At 36.7% G+C, this 25,589-nt stretch overlaps 3 protein-coding genes across 8 annotated transcripts in view; 2 read left to right on the top strand and 1 right to left on the bottom strand.

Moving 5' to 3' along the window:
* The window catches only part of ETHR (ecdysis triggering hormone receptor), a 106,137-nt gene that overhangs the window by 15,258 nt on the left and 65,290 nt on the right, over positions 1–25,589 (top strand). The gene's annotated exons all lie outside the window — the stretch shown is intronic.
* On the top strand, positions 7,968–10,475 carry LOC143264172 (uncharacterized). The gene is made up of 3 exons (XM_076530041.1): positions 7,968–7,985; positions 9,415–9,548; positions 9,597–10,475. Exons 1-3 carry the CDS (start codon positions 7,968–7,970, stop codon positions 10,375–10,377), a joined length of 933 nt encoding a protein of 310 aa, XP_076386156.1. The 3' UTR covers positions 10,378–10,475.
* LOC100876214 (uncharacterized) lies at positions 8,661–21,712 on the bottom strand. 4 transcript variants are annotated; one of them, XR_013037756.1, is made up of 9 exons: positions 21,220–21,712; positions 19,673–19,780; positions 18,790–18,935; positions 17,434–17,596; positions 16,944–17,100; positions 13,694–13,840; positions 12,545–12,968; positions 10,161–10,821; positions 8,661–10,080 (listed from the first exon to the last, which is right to left on the bottom strand). XR_013037756.1 is itself a non-coding variant. In XM_076530246.1 (9 exons), the coding sequence occupies exons 1-9, from the start codon at positions 21,437–21,439 to the stop codon at positions 10,576–10,578; spliced, it is 1,554 nt and encodes a 517-aa protein (XP_076386361.1). In that variant the 5' UTR covers positions 21,440–21,712; the 3' UTR covers positions 8,661–10,575. The 4 variants fall into 4 exon arrangements, 2 of the variants coding, with proteins under 2 accessions (XP_076386361.1, XP_003706598.2); XR_013037755.1 differs by having other exon boundaries at positions 8,661–9,584; positions 9,937–10,821; XM_076530246.1 differs by having other exon boundaries at positions 8,661–10,629; positions 10,687–10,821.

Here is a 25,589-nt window from a genome sequence, read left to right on the forward strand (position 1 = left end):
ATATTATAACTGTGGGTCCAAGATTATTGTAACTGTAGGTCCAAGATATTATAACTGTGGGTCCAAGATTATTATAACTGTGGGTCCAAGATTATTATAACTGTAGGTCCAAGATTATTATAACTGTGGGTCCAAGATTATTATAACTGTAGGTCCAAGATATTATAACTGTGGGTCCAAGATTATTATAACTGTGGGTCCAAGATTATTATAACTGTAGGTCCAAGATATTATAACTGTGGGTCCAAGATTATTATAACTGTGGGTCCAAGATTATTATAACTGTAGGTCCAAGGTATTATAACTGTGGGTCCAAGATTATTATAACTGTAGGTCCAAGATATTATAACTGTGGGTCCAAGATTATTATAACTGTAGGTCCAAGATATTATAACTGTGGGTCCAAGATTATTATAACTGTCCTATATTCTCAGATCTCTGGAGAATCTCTGTATTCACAGATACCTGCAGATACCTATACCACTTGATCTTTACATCCACAGACATGTGCATATGCAGATACCTCAGACTCTTATATTTCTAGAATCCTACAAGTATAATGTACATCTCCTAATTCTCTACATCCACATATCTCCATATCCTTAGAGTGAGACCTAGATCTCAAGATTTATCTTATTTTCATTTCAAACTTCCCAAGCCAGCAGTCTTCCTAAATTTCAATGTCCACATACTCTATTAACCTATGTCTTATTTTGTTGTATCCTGATCTCCATATTATACGTACATCGACTAAATCATAACTAATGCGTCCCTAGATCCCACATTTGAAGCAGTAAAGTTTGTACAGAATATAGAAAGCGAAATTGACTCGTAAGTTTCGAAATAGTTAATCGGGTGAATTTGAAATTCAGCGATACGATCAGAAGTTAATTCGATTATTGAAGCAATCGCCGGATAAGATCGGAAAGTTAATAATCGGCAAATTAGTGAAATCGTAAAATCCTTGTACAATGCTTTAATTACACGTCCTTGCGTAATTTCGCCGCGAACAACCTCAAGGAAACCAGTGGATCGTAAAATTATTTCACTTTGTCGTTTCATTGAGCTTGTAAGAACGCCTCGGTGTGAGGTTCGCATTCGTTGCAAAGCCGTGAACGAGCATCACCGTGGATATCATTTTGTTACGGTAAATCATGGTTCTAGCGGATCCGAGGGGATCCAAGGAGATTTATTTATTAAATATTGTTTGTTGCGTAATCTCAAGGCGAGACGACGCACAACATTGTTAATGTTCTTTAATCAATGCAAGTGATTCATTGCTCATTACTCAACAGTTGCTACTTTTAATCGCTATTCGCTGCTGATTTATTGGTGCGCTTTGATGTTTTGCTTTCATCGATTCATTTACATTTTGTGATACCGTTTTTCTGCACTCGGTCAATTCTTAAACTCGGTTTTACCTGTTTGTCAAACGCTACATTTTTCACTCACGCGGTTTATCGATCACGGTGTTTCCCCGATTTCAGCTGTCATTTTCGCGTTCTGCGTCAACGGTCAACTTTTCTGGGGACTTTTCTCGCATGACTCAAAGCATCTTGCGCTCTTGAAAGACGCGTAAGTTATGACACTCAACTGGAAGTTCCAAAACGTAGACCGTTACTGTTTCATTACTGATGAAACATTTATGACGTAGTGCGGTTTGTTGATTCTATTACAACATTCTTCCATTTTTTTCCTCAGAAATTTGAATGTGTTAATTTTGTTGGATTATCCATACATTATTCTTTTGAAACTCGTTTCACGTATGAGTTGAGTGCATAAATATTAAATTGTTACAAGTTGCAATGATACTGCAATGTTTCATATTTAACGAGACAAACAATTCGATGACAAATGAAAAATTGATCCTCGGAATTTACCGACAAAGATAGGGAAACGGAATGTTCTTTCGGTGTAATAACAACTGAGCTAACACAAAGATTATTCGGTGAGCTATCAGTTAGGTGAGGTCCTGATTGAAGAATTTTTTAGACTGAACATTTACGAATAGGATCAAATTGCACGACGTATATTTTTCTAGGAAAAAGAAATTCATCTAAAGATAGAATAAAAGACAAAAGTGAATAAGTAAACATTGTGAAGTTTTCCTTTTGTACTAACTAAAGTTGACAAGCCTCGCTTTTTTTTAACAAAGAAGAAATAACTTCGTACGTGGCCAAAAAAGTGTCCCACAGTTGCAATGAAAATGCACACACAAAAAAAAAAAACGGAAAAACCATGAAATCGACCGATTCGCGTAATCAGGTATCTCATGGACTTCGTTTATAAAGTCAAGGTTGCATGTGGCAGCTTACTTGAAGCATGCATCGAGTTTCAATTCGATTGATTCGAGTTTATCGTGGTTACAGCGTGATTTACGAGTACATTGGATCGGAGCAAAACGATTGTTAAGGCGTTTCTCTGTAACTAACGGTGGATAATTAGATAATGATGGGAGCAGCTACGTGCGTGTTCACCAGTTCGTAATCTTCATCGCTAATTATCGTTTCTTTCATTCAAAATACTTTGAGGATTACTCCATGCTATTATACGTTTTCGTTCGAAGTTGGAATGAAATTTAATTTGTAATTATTAAGTTAATTATTGAGGCTGTTGGGTCAAAGTTAATTGACTCGTTGTTGGGTCAGGGCTACTGGATGCAAGGATATAACAAATGGCGATATACGAGGAGAAATCCAGAGCGGTGGAAATTCATGAAAATATGTCTAGTAATTTCTCTGTGTGACGATATAGTACGTACTGGGTCTGTGTGTGGCGATATAGCGAGTGGCGATTCATGTGGGTAGAAATTCTAATATGTGGCGATATAACGCGTGGGAAGTCGAGTGCGTGGAAATTCAACGCTTAGCGATTTCAAGGCGTGGCGATATAGCGCGTAGTGATTCGTATAAGCAGAAATTCTAACAAATGGCGATATAACGCGTGGAACGTACAGTGCGTGAAAATCCAACGCGTGATGATTTGAGCGCGTGGGAATATAATTCGTAATGATTCTACGCGTGGCGATATAGCGCGAGGGGATTCGTATGAGCAGAAATTCTAACAAGTGGCGATATAACGCGTGGGAAGTCGAATGCGTGGAAATCCAACGCTTAGCGATTTCAATGCGTGGCGATACAATGCGTGACGATTCTATGCGTGGCGATATAGCGCGTGGAGTTTCATACGAGCAGAAATTCTAACAAGTGGCGATATAACGCGTGGGAAGTCGAATGCGTGAAAATACAACGCTTAGCGATTTCAGTGCATGGCGATATGATGCGTAAATAATTCTACGCGTGGCGATATAAAGCGTAGCGATTCCTATGAGTAGAAATTCTAACAAGTGGCAATATAACGCGTGGCAACGCTGAAGCTTGCCAATTAATCGTAATTACATCAACACTATTCAACATAGTAAAATACAAGTCTACAAAAATAAAGATAAATGCAAGCAACATTATTATTGTGATTTTTATTTCTCCGCTACGAGGAAGAGAAAATGTAGCCGCAAGAAGAAAATTACGCTAGTTAATGCAACAGTATGAATTACGTTAAGTGACGACCTGAATAACCATAGAGCCTCTAACGTTAAGAAATTACATGGTAACCTATGCAAGTCGATATGTTGTATAAGGACAATAATTATCCTACGCATCTTAATATGTTAACGAGTTGCCTTCACGCCATTAAGCCGAACGTGCTTCGTTTTCAGAAATGCTACGCGAGATTACTCAAATTCTAGGAATAAAAGAGTAACGTTTTCCTCTTGACGTGGAAGAATGACTCAAAGAATGGAAATTCCTTTAATGATTATTGCTATCAAAAATTAAAGAATTTCTTATTCAGCTTCTATTCGTACCAATCGATCGAATAATTCATGAATCTTTCAAGTGAACGAGTATAATGTTGAATCGAAAGTTTAAGATATTACAGAAAACTCGATTCAATACATAGCTACTACTGATTAGTAGACGACTTGAACTCGTGGTGATATAACGCGAGACGACTTGAACTCGTGGCAATATAACGTGAGACGACTCGAAGTCGTGGTAATGTAATGCATGGATGTAACTCGTTGCGATTTTAACACACTGTGATTTCCACGCGTGGTGATATAACGCGAGACAACTCGAACTCATGGCAATATAACGCGAGACAACTCGAACTCATGGCAATATAACGCGAGACGACTCGAACTCGTGGCAATATAATGCATGGACGTACAACTCGTTGCGATTTTAACGCACTGTGATTTCCACGCGTGGTGATATAACGCGAGACAACTCGAACTCATGGCAATATAACGCGAGACAACTCGAACTCATGGCAATATAACGCGAGACGACTCGAACTCGTGGCAATATAATGCATGGATGTAACAACTCGTTGCGATTTTAACACACTGTGATTTCCACGCGTGGTGATATAACGCGAGACAACTCGAACTCATGGCAATATAACGTGAGACGACTCGAACTCGTGGCAATATAACGCGTGGACGTACAACTCGTTGCAATTTTAACGCACTGTGATTTCCACGCGTGGTGATATAACGCGAGACAACTGGAACTTATGGCAATATAACGTGAGACGACTCGAACTCGTGGCAATATAACGCGTGGACGTACAACTCGTTGCGATTTTAACACACTGTGATTTCCACGCGTGGTGATATAACGCGAGACAACTGGAACTTATGGCAATATAACGTGAGACGACTCGAACTCGTGGCAATATAATGCATAGACGTACAACTCGTTGCGATTTTAACACACTGTGATTTCCACGCGTGGTGATATAACGCGAGACAACTCGAACTCATGGCAATATAACGCGAGACGACTCGAACTCGTGGCAATATAACGCGAGACGACTCGAACTCGTGGCAATATAATGCATGGATGTAACTCGTTGCGATCTGAACACACTGTGATTTCCACGCGTGGTGATATAACGCGAGACGACTTAAACTTGTGGCAATATAACGCATGAAAATTCTAATCGACTGCAATTCTCACACATTGCAATTCTAACACATGGTACAACACATAGAAATTCTTATTTAGAACCAACATACATGGTAGCAGCACACGGCAATATAACACGCATAAATCTTAACACAGCATCTTCACACGACGACGAGATTTTAATTCATGACGATTGTAAACGTCAATTATAACCTTTAATACCATGATGGTCTCCACGTATAATTAGTTTTAATATCCTATTACGTTTGACCTGTAAAATTAATAGTACTTGTACATAACATTTATATACGTCCTTCACAAACGACTACCTGTCTTTAGAGAGCGTAGACGTATATAGATTTTTTCTAGCGAAAGGGTTAAAGCGCTTGGAGTAACAGTTTGAGGGATTCCGTGAAACACAATATATCGGTTGATCGTATCGGTGAACAACGTTTAATGCAATCGATTGCTCTACTTATAAATTACATGCAACGAGTTCATGTTAAACACCTCTTATTCCTAACATCTACATTCTGTACAAGGATCTGCAACGGTGACTAATTTTGATAACGTAATACGGATTTTATCTCTCTTGCGTGCTGTAGGCTATATAAGAAAGACATGTAATTACGACTTGTATCGTGTTAACGGATATCGGTATCAATTTGTCGAGGAATATAATTACTTATCTCGAATCGGTAATTCAGTTACAGATCGTATATTTTTAGGTTTCGGAACAATGGACAATATTTTGCGAATAACGTACACCGCTTCATTGATTCCAACCTCGTGCAACAGGTGTGCATGCTCGAATGTGTAACCTTGGTATTTACAATTTGTCTGCAGCTTTGTTTCTATCGTTCTCCAAGAATGTTAATTATTTGCATATTTTCTAAATATTCATAGCTATTCGCTAGTTAATTAATTGCAACACGTAATTGGTCGATAATTGTACGCTACCTTTCCACATGATTAAATAAATTGATGTCTATTAAACCGCAGCACATACTGACTTCAAAAATATTGAATTATACGTGATTTATTGGCTTCGCGTATCACAAAATCTGCATACGAATGAAAACTGCGCGAACAATTACATTAATATTTTCAGCAAACTTTATAAACTATTCTCCAACAAATTTTATAATGGATTTGCATATTCAATTGCGTCAGGTTTTTTATCGTTCGTAATATGCTCTAATACGTATTGTTCGAAAAATATCCTGGTTATAAATCATATTTTACGAAAAGGGAGTCTAAACCGGAGACTTTATCGTGCATCCAATCACCACCCATAAATTATTGTTTCCAAAGGCTCGATGTACTTGAAAATATTCCATCGACTTATACTTTCCCGCCTGTATGCAATCATTTATTTCACCCGTTTGTTGCGAATTGCAAAATGAGTGGTTTTGCAACATTTCAATCGTGTGAGATCAAATCTATACCTGCATTAAGTATAATACAGAAGACATACGCGATTAATTTGACCTTTTGTATAAATATTTTCCATTTTCCTTATCGAGAGAATTTCGCGCGTCAATCGCGTTCGAAGAAAGTGGAAATCCCGGTGCGTGCGTGTTACTTTCCTGGTTGCACTCGTGGGACGTATTCTCCGTTGACGTCAGTTTCTTCGACACGTCTACGATTTCAGGTCGTTGGCTGGATGAATGAACCAGATCCTGCGTTAGCGTCGATTTATGAATGAAACCGACGCCTTGGTCCTCGCGTGATTCTTCAAGATTTGCTGTAATTTGTTTCCAGCTCTCCAGAAATCTTCATTTCTAGGTTTCAGTTGCAGGAAGGTCAGAAACAATGATAGCGTGCGTAATTTACTGAAAGAATCGTAAATATTTTCTTGTTTCATTATCTCCATCTGACGCGATCAGTGCATAATCGAACGGTATGTTGATTGGCTCGGTTAGGTAGTTGATCAACCCGATTGTTTTGATTACAACATGCGACGATCGTCAGACGAGTATTTTGCGTGTTACGCAACCTTGATTGAACGTCTGATTGGGTCAAGTGGTGAGAACAATAGTTCGTATCTGTCGGGTGTCCTCCTCGTCGGGCATAACCCTATTTTACAATCTTAATTTATCACATCCGCGGCAACTTTAGCCCGACGGTGCAAGCTTCCTCGTGCCGGAAGTGTCACTTTGACGTCTCGTTTCGTGGTCGATAAGCTCGCGAAATTAAAAAGAAACCCCAAGGTCGATCTCATCGACCTCATTTTCTGCTTTATACGTTGCGTTTATTATTACTGCATTTTTCCTTTTACTATCTGTCCTCTCGCTAAAACCTCACCTTTATACTAACTTTCAAACTCCATGTATAAAATGTAACACTTTTTTTTATATAGACATTGCGACCCTTTTTGGCTCTTCTAAATATGAAATATTTGAGTGAAGAAGTTAAAAGGCACAGTTTGTTAAAATTATAAATTTCCAATATAATAAATCAATGATCAAAGACCACATAGTATGACTACTCGAATACTTGAGCTAAACTTTTGCCTCCTGTAAGTATAAAATATTTGAGTGAAGAAGTTAAGAGTCACCTATTGTCAAAATTATAAATTCTCAATTATAATAAATGAATGATTAAAGACCACACAGTGTGACTGCTCAAATATCTGAGCTCTTTTGGCTCCATCAAATGTGAAATATTTGAATGAAGAAATTAAAAGGTACTGTTTGTTAAAATTATAAATTTCCAATATAATAAATCAATGACCAAAGACCACATAGTATGACTACTCGAATACTTGAGCTAAATTTTTGCCTCCTCTAAGTACAAAATATTTGAGTGAAGCAGTCTGAGAGTCACCTATTGTCACAATTATAAATTCCCAATTATAAATAAATGACCAAAGACCACACAGAATGACTACTCGAATATCTGAGCTCTTTTGACTCCACCAAATGTAAAATATTTGAGTGAAGAAGTTAAGAGTTATCGATAGTTAAAATTATAAATTTCCAATATAGTAAGTCAATGACCAAAGACCACATAGTATGACTACTCGAATACTTGAGCTAAATTTTTGCCTCCTCTAAGTACAAAATATTTGAGTGAAGAAGTTAAGAGTCTCCTATTATCAAAATTATAAATTCCCAATTATAAATAAATGACCAAAGACCACATAGTATGACTACTCAAACATCTGAGCTAAACTCTTGGCTCCTCCAAATGTGAAATATTTGAGTGAAGAAGTTAAGAGTCACCTATTATCAAAATTATAAATTCCCAATTATAAATAAATGACCAAAGACCACATAGTATGACTACTCGAACATCTGAGCTAAACTCTTGGCTCCTCCAAATGTGAAATATTTGAGTGAAGAAGTTAAGAGTCACCTATTGTCAAAATTATAAATTCCTAATTATAAATAAATGACCAAATTCCACACAGAATAACCACTCAAACATCTGAGCTAAATTCTTGGCTCCTCCAAATACGAAAGATTTGAGCGAAGAAGTTAAGAATCACCGATTGTTAAAATTATGAATAAATGATCAAAGACCATACAGAATGACTATTTGAATACTTGAGCTAAACCAGACAAATGTCTCGTATGATACTATGACATAATATCTTTGCAGACAAGTAATTTGCATACACGTTCGGTCCAGCTAATCAAACACGCTAATGTAGGGAAACTGTCAATATTAGGCACGAAGCATGCATTTCAATAAACTATATTTAATTTATTTCACAGATAAATATCGTATAAGCAACTTTTACATGAGAACTTATGTTATACATATTTAAACTTATCAATGCATCCACAATCAACGTTCGCTGATCGATTCAGCGTCGTTCGGTTGAATAATTAACTGAATGATACATCAGTTTCTCGCGAAATCATAACTCCTTCTAATCATTCGATCAAATCGACGATACAGAACTGTATATTGTCATTGACACCTCGAGACATTGAATCACCGGTTTATCAAATCAGTCCACAATCACTTTGTTTATTCATATCTTTTTAACAAAATTCGTAGGAACGTATGAACTGATCTAACATATAAGGACAGAAATGAACACACGTGTCGTTCAAGTATTTTAAGCAATCAATAGAGCTGAAAAGATTGACGACTATTCGCGATTTTCTCGTATGCGTATTTCCGTTGAAGATTCCTTTCCTAAAGCTAGCCGCGCTTAATCGATTCGGAACGAATTCAAGCGGTCGCTGACCTCCAACTATGACTAGGCTAAAAGAATAGCGAGGCAAATTAATTGTCAGTTTCAAACTTTCACGCTTTCGTCACTTCTTCCACGCGTGGGATTACATTTCTGGCGAATTACAAATTTAAAATTTGATCAACAATATGGATTGGAAATAAAATTGGGAAGGTTCTTCATGTGCCACTCTGAGTGTTGAACCCAGTTCAATTCTTTCGAAATCGAATATCACGAGTTGAATAACCACGCAAGTTTTCAACAAAGAGAAATAAAGGATTCTCGAAATTAAATTATGCACCAAATTATTTTATTATTGAACGACTGAAAGCTAATAGAAAATACAGTTCTCAAATACAATCTCTCAAATTTCCACTCTCTCAAATTTTCAATCTCTCAAATCTCCAATCTCTCAAATTTTCAATCTCTCAAATCTCCAATCTCTCAAGTTGTCAATCTCTCAAATCTCCACTCTCTCAAATTTCCAATCTCTCAAATTTCCACTCTCTCAAATTTCCACTCTCTCAAATCTCCACTCTCTCAAATTTCCACTCTCTCAAATCTTCACTCTCTCAAATTTCCACTCTCTCAAATTTCCAATCTCTCAAATTTCCACTCTCTCAAATTTCCAATCTCTCAAACCTCCAATCTCTCAAATCTCCACTCTCTCAAATTTCCCATCTCTCAAATCTCCACTCTCTCAAATTTCCAATCTCTCAAATCTCCACTCTCTCAAATCTCCTCTCTCTCAAATTTCCATTCTCTCAAATTTCCAACCTCTCAAATTTCCAACCTCTCAAATTTCCAATCTCTCAAATTTCCAATCTCTCAAATTTCCACTCTCTCAAATTTCCAATCTCTCAAACCTCCAATCTCTCAAATCTCCACTCTCTCAAATTTCCCATCTCTCAAATCTCCACTCTCTCAAATTTCCAATCTCTCAAATCTCCACTCTCTCAAATCTCCTCTCTCTCAAATTTCCATTCTCTCAAATTTCCAACCTCTCAAATTTCCAACCTCTCAAATTTCCAATCTCTCAAATCTCCACTCTCTCAAATCTCCAATCTCTCAAATCTCCAATATCTCAAATTTCCACTCTCTCAAATTTCCACTCTCTCAAATCTCCACTCTCTCAAATCTCCACTCTCTCAAACCTCCACTCTCTCAAATCTCCAATCTCTCAAATTTTCAACCTGTCAAATCGTGTGCTTTGAGTAACTAAGGTTAAAAGTAAAGTAAAGCAAAGTGTGAAACCAGCGTGGAAATCAATCGCATTCGATTCGAACCTAAGCTTTCGTAAAATGGCGTTGGAGCAAGCGATGTAAAAAGTTTCAGCGTCGGCGTTATTTCGTGAAATTCGAGTAAGCGACTCTCTCGAATCGTTCCATTAGAATCGTAGCACGTGTCGGAATCGCATCAGACGCTCTTCTCGGAGATGGTGCTTCTGATGCTCCTGTTGCTGTCCCTTCTCTGTAAAGTACGGGGTTGCCTCTGAGCACGAACAGGTGTTTCACGATCGCTACCCACCCTTCTCAAGCTGGTGTCCCTTTCGATACGAGCGTTCTTCGGTGGTAGAGGACCCCTGATGTTCGTATAAACCACGTACACGGCCAGGATGCCGACCACGAACATCGCCACACCGACTCCGCTCACGGTGCCCACCTGAAAGTCATTTTTCATCAGTCATTAACCCTTTGCCGTGCCATTTATTTATGAGGCGCGTCAGTCAAGACTAACCATTCAGGACTATGACATTCAAACGAACAAAGAAAATTAAAATGTTCTAAGTATTTTATATTCAGGGATCCTTGACAACGCAAATTATAGTTGGATCTAAAATTCAAGTTGAGGAGTATTCAAAATTTGAGTAACATTAATCACATTTGAGTTGTGAGTGCGTCACGAGTGAGACTCGTCAAAGCACGGCAAGGAGTTAATCCATCAAAGATCAGTTTTTCCCATCATCGGTCTTTCAACATCTCATCGATCTTTCAACATCTCATCGGTCTTTGAACACCTCGTTTTTTCAACACCTTTACCAGTCGTTTTCTATCAGTCATTGATCGATCAAATTTAATCGTGCTTTTTCATGAACGAAGTTATAAAATTCTTCAGATTGAGATAGTGTTTCGTCAATACTTAATAACTATTATTTGTGACTTCCGCTTGTAATTTATGTCTAGAAGCAAATTGTTTCCGACATTTCATCAACATTGTGACTAATCTTCATCGGGAAGCTGATACTTATCGAAACCTTGAATACTTTTTATACATAATCTACAACCGGAACTCTTAAGATGTATTGATGTTTCGTTCGTATGCTTGTTAGTCGTTTAGGTGTAAATTTTGAAAGTCGTATAGAAATGTGGAAATTTGATACTGTGGAATTTAGGAAATTTGAGATTTGGAGGGGTAGGTAGAAATTTGGAAAAGTGGGGAATTGATAGGGTGGGGATTGAGAAATATAAAGGTGTGGAAGAGTAGGGATTTGGATATGTAGGCATCTTAAAATTTAGAAGTTTAAAGTACTCAAATTGTCAAATTTCGAATCTCTCAAATTTCCAATTTGTCAAATTTGCAATCTGTCAAATTTCCAATGTCTTAGATTTTCAACTTGTCAAATTTCCACTCTCTCAAGTTTCCAATCTCTCAAAGTTCCAATCTCTCAAATTTCCACTCTCTCAAATTCCCAATCTCTCAAATTTCCACTCTCTCAAATTTCCAATCTCTCAAGGTTCCAAACTCTCAAGGTTCCAATCTCTCAAGGTTCCAAACTCTCAAGGTTCCACTCTCTCAAATTTCCAATCTCTCAAATCTCCACTCTCTCAAATTCCCAATCTCTCAAATTTCCACTCTCTCAAATTTCCACTCTCTCAAGGTTCCAAACTCTCAAGGTTCCAATCTCTCAAGGTTCCAAACTCTCAAGGTTTCAATCTCTCAAGGTTCCAAACTCTCAAGGTTCCACTCTCTCAAATTTCCAATCTCTCAAATTTCCACTCTCTCAAATTCCCAATCTCTCAAATTTCCACTCTCTCAAATTTCCAATCTCTCAAGGTTCCAAACTCTCAAGGTTCCAGTCTCTCAAGGTTCCAACCTCTCAAAACTCCAATCTCTCAAATTTCCAATCTCTCAAATCTCCACTCTCTCAAATCTCCAATCTCTCAAACCTCCAATCTCTCAAACCTCCAATCTCCCAAATTTCCACTCTCTCAAATCTCCAACCTTTCAAATCTCCAATCTCTCAAATTCTCAACTTGTCAAATTTGCAACCTATCCCAATTACCACTCCTTCAACTGAACCTAACTCTTCCAAATCACCTATACCCCTAAGAGTCACCCATGTACCTCTCCCACAGCATAATTATACCCCCGAAGGTATACTAACCACAGTCCACCAATCGCTGTCGTCCATTTCCGAAACAAGAACGTGAGCAGCATCGTCGTCGTCCTCGTGTAACAACTTGATCTCTTTAGGCGTAGTAGCGCAACCGGTTTTCGTTCCCTTTTCTTTGGTAATCAATTTCTTGAACATGCCCGGCATGTCATCGCCATCGTCGTCATCGTCGTCCTCATCGTCGTCGTCTTTGTCGTCGTTATCGTCGTCGTCGTCGTCGCCCCAATGCAGCTTCACTTTGTCCTTGCTGACGACGATGCTACCGAGAGTTTGGAGGTCCGCTGCTTTTACTTTCATCGATAGTTCGAGAGACGCTGTAGCCGATTGCGATTGTTTCGCTTGATCGACCAACACGTTTGTTAGGACGTTGTTCCAGTCCACCGGGTTCACCTGGTTCTTGCATTTCTTCTTTTTGCTGGTGGAAAGTAAAATCAACTTCTTTTTGTATTATTTCGCTGATACAGAAATTTAGGGTGTATAGCTTTCTTATTTATTTTAAGATGCATCATTATTTATTCTGATTTTTTTATATTTCTGTGACTGATTAATATTGAAAGTAGCAAAAAGGTTAGATGAGGCTTTTACAAGTTTTTCATTTTATCTTACAAAATTTGTTAAGCTAGCTTCTTTAGAATCTCCGTTAATCTTCACGAAGGTGAAAAATTAATTTATGTCTCATAATTTGCTTATTTATTTTTTAACTTCATTTTTAATTTCAGAGTAAATGAAAGCATGACTCTTGGATAAAGTAGATATACTTTTAGACGTCGACTTCGTCGAGTATGAATTTTTAGATTCAACAAAACTTTATACTCTGTAAACACTGTAGTACTTGTAGATTTTAACAAATTTCTAAATGTTATGCACTGATTTAACGCTGCGTTCTTATCATAATAGCACTCGAGTAAAAAATGGCAGTCATTAAAAAGTAAATAAATATCCTGTTAACTGAAAGCTTGTGTCATAACAGATCACGTTTTAGATAAATTAATTTCCGTTTTATTACAGCTCCAACCTACATATGTAATCGTCGCGAGCACTGTTTCGAAAGTTTTATGGACATTACAATCACCTATTAATTCCGCGCAATTTTTACGTATCCATAGGTAACGCGATTGCGATTTTTTGCGCGATACTCACCATAGCGTGTCTAATGCTTTCGCGTACACTTTTATCGCGTCCTCGAGCCATCTTACATCTCTCAGTTCCTCCGCGTCGAATTTTCCGTCCTTGTTAGACCACCATTTTGATTTCTCAACCCTCGCTTCTAATCCAGCAAACTCGTTCCTGGCAAACAAATCGATCACAATCCTTTTAACAATCGATTGCATGTTTATTTCATTTCAGGTTTTATTCTGACTTTTTCTCCTACGTTCATTTTTCTTGGACCTAATTTTTTCTAGTTTTTAATTAGATTACTTTAGAGGTATTTATATAATGTCATAGTGTGCAAGTTTTTCAGCGAACCTGTACTTAAATGTTGGAAACCGTTATGCATTTGCAATTGTAACGATTGTTAGAACGCTGAGGGACGGATTAGGAATGCGTTAATTATAGGAGAATACTGATCGCTCACAACGTGTTTATGAATTCTTTATGTTAATCGCTTTAACACTCGTCGGGTTTTTTATCGAGCTGTAACCAGAAATTATGAAATTTGTAATGGGTTTACAATGCTAGCGACATTAAACGTAGAATTAACTGCTGCGTTACTGATTTCGATCAAATTTTTGTTACTGTACAAATTATCGATCAAATTTTTGTCACAGAAATTGCACGGCTCTGTCAAAACAAGTTCTCTCAGAATTTACAAGCGTTCATTTCGATAGAGATCAACCTCCAAGAAAAATATGTAAATGAATAGGATCGAAACTTCAAAATCGAGATGACCTTTTTGATAAAAATGTTGCAGCCAAATTGCGATATATAAAAATCGGTGAGTCAGCCGATTCGTTTGTAATTACGCGTTCTTTTTTTATCTTTTCCTGTCACTTTTAGAAACTGGTAGATGCTTGGTTACGTATCAATATTTATGGAGGTAATTACGTTCAACGGTAAACTTGTGAAGTTTACACAACATCTCCTAGAAAAAGTGTGCTTTTGTGCGAATAGTGAGTCACTCGCTAACGGATATTATTTCAGTTTCTTTTGATAATCAAAGTTATATTAACTGTTAGGTTATTAGAGGCTGGACACTCTGATCGTTAGATAAAGTCAATCTTGACTTATATGGAGGAGTATTAATCATATTTTCATTAGAGAAGGTGACAATATATTCTACTTTTCATACACAGCTACTATTACCGTGTATACATAGTCACTATTACCACGTATAGTTATTATTACCACTTATTATAAAACATAAGCTTTAACTTTGTTCAATATATTTTCTTATTGATCTTTGTTCATAGTTATAATTTAATTTCATCCAGCTTTTTGTCTGAACTTTAATGTGTGTTAAAATATTTTATACTTCAAATATTGTTCAATGATTATGATACTTTTTCTGTCCAACATCTTAGCTGAAGTTTATTTTGTCTGAACTTCAGTGTGTATTAAAATATGTCACATTTTAAGTATTGTTCAATGATTATATTTTTTCTGTCCGCCATCTTAGCTGAAGTTTATTTTATCTGAACTTCAGTGTGTTTTAAAATATTTCATATTTTAAATAATTGTTCAATGATCATACTTCTTCTGTCCGACATCTTAGCTGAACTTTATTTTGTCTGAACTTTAGTGTACATTAAAATATCTCATATTTTAAGTAATTGTTCAATGATTATTCTTCTTCTGTCCGACATCTTAGCTGAACTTTATTTTGTCTGAATTTTAGTGTATATTAAAATATCTTACTTTTTTAATATTGCTCAATGATTATACTTTTTCTGTTCGCCATCTTAGCTGTAGTTTATTTTGTCTGAACTTCAGTGTGTATTAAAATATGTCATATTTTAAATATTACTCAATGATTATATTTTTTCTGTCCGCCATTTTAGCTGCAGTTTATTTTGTCTGAACTTTAGTGTACATTAAAATATCTCATATTTTAAGTAATTGTTCAATGATTATACTTCTTCTGTCCGACATCTTAGCTGAACTTTATTTTGTCTGAATTTTAGTGTATATTAAAATATCTTACTTTTTTAATATTGCTCAATGATTATACTTTTTCTGTCCGCCATTTTAGCTGCAGTTTATTTTGTCTGAACTTTAGTGTACATTAAAATATCTTACATTTTTAATATTGCTTAATGATCATACTTTTTCTGTCCGACATTTTACCTGAAGTTTATTTTATCTCAACTTTAGTGTGTATTAAAATGTCTCATGTTTTAAATATTGTTTAATGATCATGCTTTTTCTGTCCGACATTTTACCTGAAGTTTATTTTGTCTCAACTTTAGTGTGTATTAAAATGTCTCATGTTTTAAATATTGTTTAATGATCATGCTTTTTCTGTCCGACATTTTACCTGAAGTTTATTTCGTCTGAACTTTAGTGCGTATTAAAATGCCTCATGTTTTAAATATTGTTCAATGATCACGCTTTTTCTGCCCGACTTAGCTGAATCAACACCGAATGAATTGATCTTTTTACCGGTCCTTAATTGCAAGACCCTTATTAATTCGAAAACGTAGCAATCGTATATTTCTTGGGAACGGCTGTTCGGTCAGCCAAATACGACGAGGGTCCGAATCCCAACATTAACGACTGAACGAAAGGTGTAACGTCCTCGGTTTCGACGCGAAAGGACGAAAGGGAGCCTTGGCGTTGCTGTATCCTGTGCAAAGGGTGTGAAATGCGGACGACGAAAAACTTTGGGCGGAGAGGAAAAAAGTGGCGCGAGAAAACTACTTAGATGTAACAAAGAACGCGTCGTAAATCACAATGATAATCACGACTGTCTGCGTGAATCGATAACTGCTAGAAGTACTTATTCGTTAATCGGTTAATTAATGTCAACTGTTTAATTGTTCAGATGGAAGTTCTTAGTCTGACAATTGAGCCGTTCAGTGCACACATTGATTAACTCCATTTTTTGAACAATCTTAAATTATTATAGATAGAAAAAGTTATGACTATACCAAATGCTTTAACACTTAAATTTAAGATGTTTCAAAAAATTTAGTTAATCAATGTGTGCACTGAACGGATCAATTATTAATAAGCGTATATGGGTACTGTGATCACTATGTTTTATGTCTGTGTATTTGTAAGATGGTGTGTGTGTAGATACTCTATATTCCTGGATCCTGGTGTTCTCAGATTTCCATATTTCTAGATATGTTCTTATCTGTGTACTCCCTCTGTTTCTCAGTCTATGGCCTCTGTAGCTTTGTCAGATTGAGAATGCAGTTTCTATGAACTGTGAAATTATTGAGGTTACCTGGAATCTTCCAGAAGAAGTATACTATTGGTCGAGTTCACGTGATTCAGGTGATTCTCGAGGCGTCCTTCGCTGACAACTAAAATGGTGGAGTTGAAGGGTTTGCTGAAGAATCCGTCCTCTGGCGTCCCAATGTGCACAATGTGCGTTGTCAGATCTTCAAAAGAACATTTCAAACCTCCTCTAAATATCTAAAGTTTCATATCCAAACTCAATTATCATTAAGAACTTGATTATTAATAATCCAATAATTTCTCAAATCCCAGCAACGTCCATAAATTTAAATTTCTTTAAATGTTCACAAATTTAAATTTCAAAGCTACCTGACAAATCGAACCGCCATGCGAATTTCGTTAGTATAAATTATAACACCCGAAGGAAGTTCTTTGTTTCCGAAAAATGATCCGTACAAAAAATGAGCGCCAGGTTAAATTCGGCAACAATAGAGAGAAGAAACAGTCGTTAAATGATTGTACTCGGAGAGTCGTACCGTCTTTATCGCCGTCGTACACCAAAACACAAAGACCCTTCTCAATAGCCGCCATTGTTAGTTTTTTCGCGATGTTCTGAGCGTCGTCCTCGCCATCGTCGTCGGCGTTCACCACCAGCGTGAACGACTTCCACTTCAGTTCCTGCACGACCTTCAACGTTCCCTGAAACAGAAAATCACCGAGTGACAGCGCGGTAATTCTCTTACGATCCCGTTTAATCTCGTAAGCCTCCATTGTTTTCAGAAATTTTCTTAAGAACTAAATATATTCGATTGTCTCTTCACGTTGGTTGTTAGCTTTAATTAGCGCCCATATTTTCTGGCTTATTTATATTAATTCAGGAGTTTATGGAAATTTTTATAATGTTATTCTTTATGGAAATTCAGTTTATGTTTCTTTCTTCTGTAGGAATTTAATTTCTTGTAATTTGCTGATTGGTTAATTTACTGAGTTGGACTTTTAGTTCCCTGTGTAGGTAACTTGTACTTGATTTTTTATTTTTAACCCCTTCCGTGCTTTGACGAGTCTCACTCGTGACGCACTCACAACTCAAATGCGATTAATGTTACTCAAATTTTGAATACTCTTCAACTTGAATTTTAGATCCAACTATAATTTGCGTTGTCAAGGATCCCTGAATATAAAATACTTAGAACATTTTAATTTTCTTTGTTCGTTTTAATGTTATAGTCCTGAATGGTTAGTCTTGACTGACGCACCTCATAAATAAATGGCACGGCAAGGGGTTAATTATAATTATGTTGACAAGCATAATTATGGACAATTCATACACCAAATGAAATTGCAAGGTAATAAATTGATAAAAAATAAAATCTAATGCAAAAATGCTTCGATCATTAAAACATATACGCAGCGTCAGAATTACCACTTTACTTTGTCCACATAAAATTAATCAGTTTTGCATTATAGCATCGATAATTGCATAATTTCCATAGAAACTCTGAATTTCCATATAAAATGTCTCTATCCTCTTAATGCATCGAATCAAATATGTATGCATAATTAGAATGTTCACCGTTCGAATTAATCGAACGAGGTCCTACGCATAAAATGATACATAACAATTAATTCGCTCGAGCCTATAATAAACATGATTTTTATCGGTGATCGCTGATTTACGCTATCTTTTGCATTTACGATCTTGTCGTTTAGAGTTATTACCCTGCGAAAGCTGCAATTTCAAGCATGGACACCGTGTAATTACCCGTTCTTGCTCCGTGAAATATAATCGTACAAAACATGATGTATCAGTTATCGGGTAGTTAGAACATCGTCGGCTTATTATCACCAAGTAGCGTGATTTTTCAAACTGTTCACGATAAATCGACGTTTACCTGAACCAGGTAGGTGTCGGATTCTTTTGGTAGATGGTGAAGATAGGGGGAATTCGAAGCTCGTTCCACGATGTGCGGTACTTTTAATACCGACGTTATCTTCTGTACGGCTTCCGCATTCGTCGCAGTGTCCGGGCCAATAATACCTACGCAAACAGTTCGATCTTTCTAATTTTATTCATATTTTTTACTGATCTTCGTTTAATACGAACACATAGTTATCTTACATTTAACAGAAAATACTGTTATTAAATACTGAAAAATTGTATTATTGTAATCTAAAATAATATAGCATCGCACAATGTATAGTAGTCTAAAATTAACAGTTCGATCTTTCTAATTTTATTCATATTTCTTACCGATCGTTTAACACGAACACATAGTTATCTTACATTTGACAGAAAATGCTGTTATTAAATACTGAAAAATTGTATTATTGTAATCTAAAATAATATAGCATCGCACAATTTATTGTAGTCTAAAATTAACAGTTCGATCTTTCTAATTTTATTCATATTTCTTACCGATCGTTTAACACGAACACATAGTTATCTTACATTTGACAGAAAATATTATTATTAAATACTGAAAAATTGTATTATTGTAATCTAAAATAATATAGCATCGCACAATTTACAGTAGTCTAAAATTATAACTTTGTCACATCTTATGTGAAAGTTAGATCTTTTTGTCAAAGACAGTGTTTCATAATGTACGAACTTCTAATAAAGTGCCAGCAGTGAATGTGTTAATATGAACAATGCTCCATATGATAAGAAATTTTACTCCTAACTAATCTACTTTATAAAATCCCTAACTTTAAAAAATGAAGGTTTGTTATAATTTTGCAGAATGTCACAACGTTTCTAGAAGAACCATTTACCTAAATAATAAGGCGGTTGCAAGCAATTAGTATCCGCCCCCACGAGAGCCTTCATCGCTGCCTTCAGAGCACCAGCTATACTACCGCACGTATCCACTACGGTTAGCTCTGCAAAAAAGGAACAAACATTGTATCGTATTATTCTGAGAAACCGGAAGAATAATGCAATCAATTGGATCCATTGTTAAAACGTTACAATTAACCTCCAACTTGTTACACGCTATGGATTGAGCACTAGAAAATGAATGTTTCCTTGACACCGTTTCTCTGCCACTTTTTAGCTTTCCGTTTCACTGCGCCGTTTTTGTCACTTGCATTCTAGCTTAGTTATGCATTTTTGTTTTAGAAGGTAATTAGGAGTGATAGAATACATTTCTAGTTGCTGTTGTCATAAATTATGAGGCGTTGAAAGGTGTATAGCATGGGTTATCTTTGTGGAAGGGTAGGCATAGTGTAGTGGTGAGTTGAGTTGACTTTTTCTGGTTTATCGAAATTAGGGTTGGGAAGTCACTGAAGTTTGGAAGTCACTGAAATCTTAATTCTAGAGATGTTGAAAGTCTTCACTTTAGTTTGATGGAATTAGACTTGGAAGCAGGTTCATGGGTTCTAGGATTCCAAGGTTCCAAGTTTTCAAGGTCTCAAGGTTTCAAGTTTTCAAGTTTTCAAGGTTTCAAAGTCTCAAGATTTCAAAGTCTCAAGGTTTCAAGGTCTCAAGGTTTCAAAGTCTCAAGTTTTCAAGGTCTCAAGGTTTCAAGGTTTCAAAGTCTCAAGATTTCAAAGTCTCAAGGTTTCAAGGTCTCAAGGTTTCAAAGTCTCAAGTTTTCAAGGTTTCAAGGTTTCAAAGTCTCAAGATTTCAAAGTCTCAAGGTTTCAAGGTCTCAAGGTTTCAAAGTCTCAAGTTTTCAAGGTCTCAAGGTTTCAAGTTTTCAAGGTTTCAAGGTTTTAAAGTCTCAAGATTTCAAAGTCTCAAGGTTTCAAGGTCTCAAGGTTTCAAAGTCTCAAGGTCTCAAGATTTACAAAGTCTCAAGGTCTCAAGGTCTCAGGACCTCATGGGTCAAAAGTCCTAAGATTCTAGGGTTCTAGGGTCGTAGCATTCCAAAATACCACTATTCCATTTTCCCAAATTTCAGAATCCGTGCTCCACTCAAGGTTTCACCACTCCAAATTCCTATCATCCCAAAGTTCCAACCCCCCAAAGTTCAAACCTCTCCAACTCCTAACATCCTCAAATTCCACTCTCCCAAATTCCCACCGCTTCAAAGTCCTAGCGCTTCAAAACCGCAAAGTCCCAAAATTCCAACCTTCCAAGCTCACATTCCAGAATCTTCAAACCCTACAATCGCACCGATTCCCACATGTACCCTAAACCCCAACTTCCATACGTCCCCGGCTCTCCAAGTTTTTAAACATCTCCCTGTTTCTAAACACCTAGTATACATCTGAAGTACATCGAATCGATTCTCCATACATCGAAAATTCCATACATCGACTTCCCTGTCCTCAAGAATAAATTCACCAAGTCCCTATTTCGTAAACGGTCGTCTTACCGATATCATAGCCGGCAGACTTGTTATTGTGTACTTCAGCCAGTAACTTGGCAGCTTCGTAAAGTAGCACGCCCCTGGGTGACAGCTTCCTGCAGGCCGGATCGTCGTGGATGCTCGTCAGCAGCGAGATCTGCGCGTGATTTCCGCATTCCGTTTTCCCGCCGCAAGTGCACGCGCAGATTACGCCGATCACCGCCAGGAACCACCGCATATGACCCATGACTCTTATCCTTCTTCTTTCTAGCACATTACTTCCTTATATCCGCCGAATTTCTTCGACCCCGTCGAACAATTCGGTCGCTGGAACAACGTTCTCTTTTTTTGTGCAGGAACACCAGGGATGCGTCACTCGTTTCTTGCGTTCGGTTCCGATAAGTTGTTTTCACTGAACTTTTATCGCGTCGCGGAATCGCGCGGTACGTGCAGGGCTCTCGGGCGACGACGATGTGCAAAGCTGCCCGACGAAGCTTCCCCTCGAACTACGGACCTTGGTAGTGAAAAGCGGAAGCTTTATAAAGAAGCCAATGTGACATGTATTAGGCGAATTTCTAGGGTTTTAGGCTCCGAGGAACGCGCGCTGCCAGGCGTTCTCAAGACGACCTTGCTGCGATTCTTTAACGACAACCCTCCTTCCCATTCTTTTCTCTTCGTTTTGCTCGCTCGTTTCGTGTCATTAAATCGATTAATTCGGTCGAGGTGAGAGGATTCGATGCATAGTTATGCTGAGAAATGATTTTTGAGGGAGGCGATGAATATTATAATAAATTTGTTATCGGGGTTAGAATTGAGGAGTAGGGGTGGTGAAGCAGAGGCGGTGGTTCCTCGAGGTTGAATTTTTGGTACGGTGAGAACCTCTCTTAATCGAGCGTAAGCTCGTTAGCATATTGGACTGCAAATCCTTGGTTGCACAACCTTACCCTTGCATAACAATCACGATTGATTAGAATCATCCGCCAAGAAATGTTGTGGCTTGCCGTTTCGAGAGCTGGGATAAAGCGGACACTTTCGGTTAAGTCTTTTGGTAAATAACGTCTTCATGTCCCTCTACAGAATTTTTCTTTTTTGATCGGGCCTCGACTGCTGTGGTCATTGGCCCCTTTCTTTTTTATCACATAACGTTGGAAGTTTACATCGTAATAGTGTAACGTCTTAAAATTTCATTGTCCAAAGCTCCAGTCCCTAAGTTTATGACTCAGAATTCTGCTGCGAAGTCAGCAATGCAGCGTCCAAGGTTTCCAAACTCTCAACAATGTTCCAACATCCTAAGTTTGCGGACTATTCAAAAACCTCAGCGTGGGGAATTCTAAAAATTCCAAACTTCCAAAAGTACAAGTTTACCAAACTCCAGTTTCACAGATTGCAAAATTTGGAAATCTAGAATCGAATTCCTGAAATCTACAAGCTCTGGTTTCTCAGCGATAATCACGAATGATCAGTCATAATGAACCTTGCACTAATAAAGATGCTAATGTGACGTTACAACGTCGTAAATTTTGACGAACATTGAAACATACTTGCAAGCGTCAGATTAAAAAATGGCTGATAAACGAGTCTAAGTTATTTATCGGTGAACAGTGAGGTGTGCTTCCCTGTCTACGCAATCGGCTTCGATTATTTCATCATAAACCGCTTTTTTCGTACGTTTTTCTATGTCATTCCTTTGTAATCAGAGGCGGGGTTCGTCTATTTTTATTATTTCATACGTTTTCTTCCCTCACGTTCATCGTTTTCTGAAGCGTAACGCCGGTAACGGGATACAACGTTAGCGCGGCAAGGAATATTTAATAACACGTTACCAAGGTATATTAAATGTTAATGCACAGGGTGTTTCGCAGCGTGTGGTGCAACCGAGAAAAAGGAAACGGTTAATTGAAAACGTTACGATACAGTCTTTCTTCGATTTTCTTTAATCCGTTTTTTCCGTCTGCCTCTTTCAGAAAATTAGACGTTTCATTATTCTTCGACCGGTTGATGAATGTATATATAAAGTTGCTTTTTGCTGTGTCAAACGTATTATTAGAAGCATTACGCGCGAGTATTGATTTCGTGTCGAGCGTGCGTGAAGTTATTTATCGAATGTCTGTCAATGATATCTGCTAAAATTATTTTCCTGTGGGACTCAAAGGGTTGCAGGATCACAGTGGACTGAATAAAAAATTAAACACTTTGATTATTTTTGTGGATAATCGTTCTGAGTATCTTTGATTTCGTAGATTAACGATAACGATCTTAGCATAACAATTTTTCAAAATTTTTATTTGAGGATTATTCGAGCTACTAATTTGGCAATTATTCAAGAGTTTAATTTAAGGTTTATTCAAGCTGCTAATTTGGCAATTATTCAAGAGTTTATTTAAGGATTATTCAAGCTGCTAATTTCACTATTATTCAAGAATTTATTTAAGGTTTATTCAAGCTGCTAATTTGGCAATTATTCAAGAGTTTATTTAAGGTTTATTCAAGTTGCTAATTTGACAATTATTCAAGAGTTTAATTTGAGGATTATTCAAGCTGCTAATTTCACTATTATTCAAGATTTTAATTTGAGGATTATTCAAGCTGCTAATTTCACTATTATTCAAGAATTTATTTAAGGTTTATTCAAGCTGCTAATTTGGCAATTATTCAAGAGTTTAATTTAAGGATTATTCAAGCTGCTAATTTCACTATTATTCAAGATTTTAATTTAAGGTTTATTCAAGCTGCTAATTTGACAATTATTCAAGAGTTTAATTTAAGGTTTATTCAAGCTGCTAATTTCACTATTATTCAAGATTTTAATTTAAGGTTTATTCAAGCTGCTAATTTGACAATTATTCGAGTTTATTTAAGGATTATTCAAGCTACTAATTTCACTATTATTCAAGATTTTAATTTGAGGATTATTCAAGCTGCTAATTTGACAATTATTCAAGAGTTTATTTTAGGATTATTCAAGCTGCTTATTTCACTATTATTCAAGATTTTAATTTAAGGTTTATTCAAGTTGCTAATTTGACAATTATTCAAGAGTTTAATTTGAGGATTATTCAAGCTGCTAATTTCACTATTATTCAAGATTTTAATTTGAGGATTATTCAAGCTGCTAATTTCACTATTATTCAAGAATTTATTTAAGGTTTATTCAAGCTGCTAATTTGGCAATTATTCAAGAGTTTATTTAAGGTTTATTCAAGCTGCTAATTTGGCAATTATTCAAGAGTTTATTTAAGGTCTATTCAGACTATTAATTTGACAGTTGCTCAACATTTTAATTGTATAGGGTGGTTCACAAAAAGTGGTCCACACAGAAAATTTTTAATGAACATTGATCTAATTTTTAACGTTAGATATTATTCTCTAGTGGAAGCCTTCAGTATTTTTCACTAAGAAGTATATTACAGAAGATGTGATTACAGGGTGTTTCATAAGCAGTGACCAAACTGAACATTCTCTTGCGTTCGAGAAAATTAGACATCAACATACAAAGTGTCTCATAATCAATTACGTAACCAAGAAAGAATAACTTGAAAACTGGGTTGCACTTTTCAGCTACGGCTTCATTTTCATCCAAATCTTATAAATCTCCATTGGCAAACACGTTGCTCAAACACTTCAAATGAACATCATTCCGACTACGTAAGCATTCAACAATTCTAATTTCATTAACGTCGAAAGATACATAAAATTCCTGAATAAAGACCAATAAAGATTAACAATATTAGATCCGAGTTCATAATTCAATCTTTATTAATTGATCTCCTATCTGAAGAATCTAAAGTTTTTCCCTGCAATTATGAAACAATTTTTTTCTAGCTAATAGCGAAACAAATGGGTGCATCCGACGAGTTATTTAACAACGGTTCACACGTTTCTGGAATTTTTCTAATTCCGCAATCGATCGTAAAAGTGCAGTCTCGAACACCTCGAAGATGATTACCAGTATTTCACCTTGGATTCTTTTTCCTTCTATTATGTATGCACACAACGCTCGTGTATGCTTCTTAACTGAAATCCCTCAGGAATAAGAGATTTATTTATTTACGTAAGACAAGATGTTGTGCCGTTGTTGTAGTTTCTCGACTTTAGAAGCGGTGTTTGGTTAAGCAACGAACAAAGTGATATATGCGAACACAAGATGCAAGCGACATTTGTAATACCCTCACGTGAAATTCAATTTCGCCATACCGGGATAAAACGCTCTAACGAAAGATTCCGTTAAGATGGAAATTTTCTATGTGGAACCTGCTTCGAGAAATCTTTGCGAAACACTCGTTTCTGTGTTCGATGGAATCTTTAATGACTTTGCTGTTAATGGTTATTGATAATGGAGTTTTTTTGCAGGGAAATTTGCATAGATGCTATGCAAGGTAAATTATGGGTGAATGAAG

Source organism: Megachile rotundata, chromosome 3 (assembly GCF_050947335.1).
Source record: "Megachile rotundata isolate GNS110a chromosome 3, iyMegRotu1, whole genome shotgun sequence".
Classification (NCBI taxonomy): Eukaryota; Metazoa; Arthropoda; class Insecta; order Hymenoptera; family Megachilidae; genus Megachile; species Megachile rotundata.